At 47.3% G+C, this 1,456-nt stretch overlaps 1 protein-coding gene across 2 annotated transcripts in view; it reads left to right on the forward strand.

The window, feature by feature from the left end:
* The first annotated feature begins 328 nt into the window (after positions 1–328).
* The window catches only part of ZNF608 (zinc finger protein 608), a 120,413-nt gene continuing 119,285 nt past the window's right edge, over positions 329–1,456 (forward strand). For both annotated transcript variants that reach the window (XM_045285078.1, XM_045285079.1), the window contains exon 1: positions 329–552. Coding sequence is in view for 1 of the 2 variants with exons in the window: in XM_045285079.1 (XP_045141014.1) it covers positions 511–552 (42 nt within the window). In the remaining variant the exon portion in view is untranslated. The remainder of the gene's footprint in view (positions 553–1,456) is intronic.

Raw genomic sequence — 1,456 nt, forward strand, 5'->3', positions numbered from 1 at the left:
CCCTTCCTGCAGGAGGTTCTTCAACCCCAATCTGGTTGGAAAATAAAACGCTTTGTCTCCACAACCACCCCCACGGCACCCCCACCCGCTCTCAGTGTGTGTTTTATACGTGTGTATATCTCAACCCCCTACAGTAGCCAAGAGAAAGCAGCCAGCCAATCAGAGAGCCCAGTTTCATAAAAGCTGCTCTCTGATTGGCTCTCTGCGAAAGGGCATTGGGAACAAAGAAAAGTCCCTTTCAGGTATAGAGGCTGAGAGCTCCTTTTGCTCCACTCCCCCTGTGCGTGTGTTGTGTTTCAGTCCTGATTTCAGTGTTGCAGAACAAGCTTGTTGTGTGTGGGCACCAGGGGGATTTGTTTTGTTTTGTTTTTCTTTTCCTTTTTCTTTTTTGCTTTTATACAAAAATACACAGGACGGTCTGTGACATTTGATGGTCCATCTTCTTTAATAATAAATTTGTTGAAGAGATTATAATTTCCAAAATAAAGCGGCTGCAACCAAACACATTCAATGCAGTTAGGAGGAAAAGGTCAACTCGATCCAATACAGACCGTAAGTACGGTTGCGTGGTGTGTCTCTCTATAGCACTTAGCGGGGACTTCATGCAGGGGAATGTGCGAGTTTTGTGCATTGAAATGAGGAACTAGTTACAGGGCTTGGCTTTCGCATTTAGAACAGCAACCCAAGAAGGGTGAATTTTATTCAGTGGAGGGTGAAGTATTTGTAACTTCTTCACACAAATTAAGCTTGACTGGGCACTCGGGGTAACTTAGAGTAAATCACCTCTTGGGTTTTTAACCCAAAGGAGAATAAAAGTGACACGGTTACATATCCTGGTCTGCAGTGTCCGTTCTCCAGCTCCCCTCCCCACCTCCCCTCCTATCCTAGCGGGGCAGACCCCCTTCCAAACCGAGCCAGGGAAATGGGGGCAGGGGCAGAACAAGCCGATTTCTGTCGCCAGTCACATCCCAGGGTCCAATAATTTAATATGAAACAAGGGAAAAGCCACCCATGACATGTAATGGTTATAATCACCATTTTCCACCTCCTTTAAAAAGCCAGCCGCGAAAACATCATTAAGGGAGGGGGGGGGAGCCCCACCCAACCCAAACAAACCCACAAATAGCAACAGTGGTGTGCTCATTACAGGACTTGATTGAGAGCTAGCAAAACGTTTTTCTTTGTTTCCTACATGAGGGGTCCCTAAAATCGAAGTCGCTCGCAGATTCCCTCTCCCCTCCCCCTCCTTCCGCCCTTGGTCCCAGTCTCCGGCCCCTTGGGAAAGCCGACAAATTGGAGATCAGTTGAGGAAAGGTTTATAAGGTGTTTCTTTAAAACATCTGCTTTGCTCTTGTGTTCATTACATTTCACTCCCTCCGAACTTCCGAGTCCTAGGGCTGGGAGAAATGTTTCACATTCATAACTTGTAGCTGTGGCCACTGCAGGCGGGAGGCGG

This window comes from Echinops telfairi, unplaced genomic scaffold (genome assembly GCF_000313985.2).
Source record: "Echinops telfairi isolate 266 unplaced genomic scaffold, ASM31398v2 ScPeMD7_7469;HRSCAF=8507_1, whole genome shotgun sequence".
NCBI lineage: Eukaryota > Metazoa > Chordata > Mammalia > Afrosoricida > Tenrecidae > Echinops > Echinops telfairi.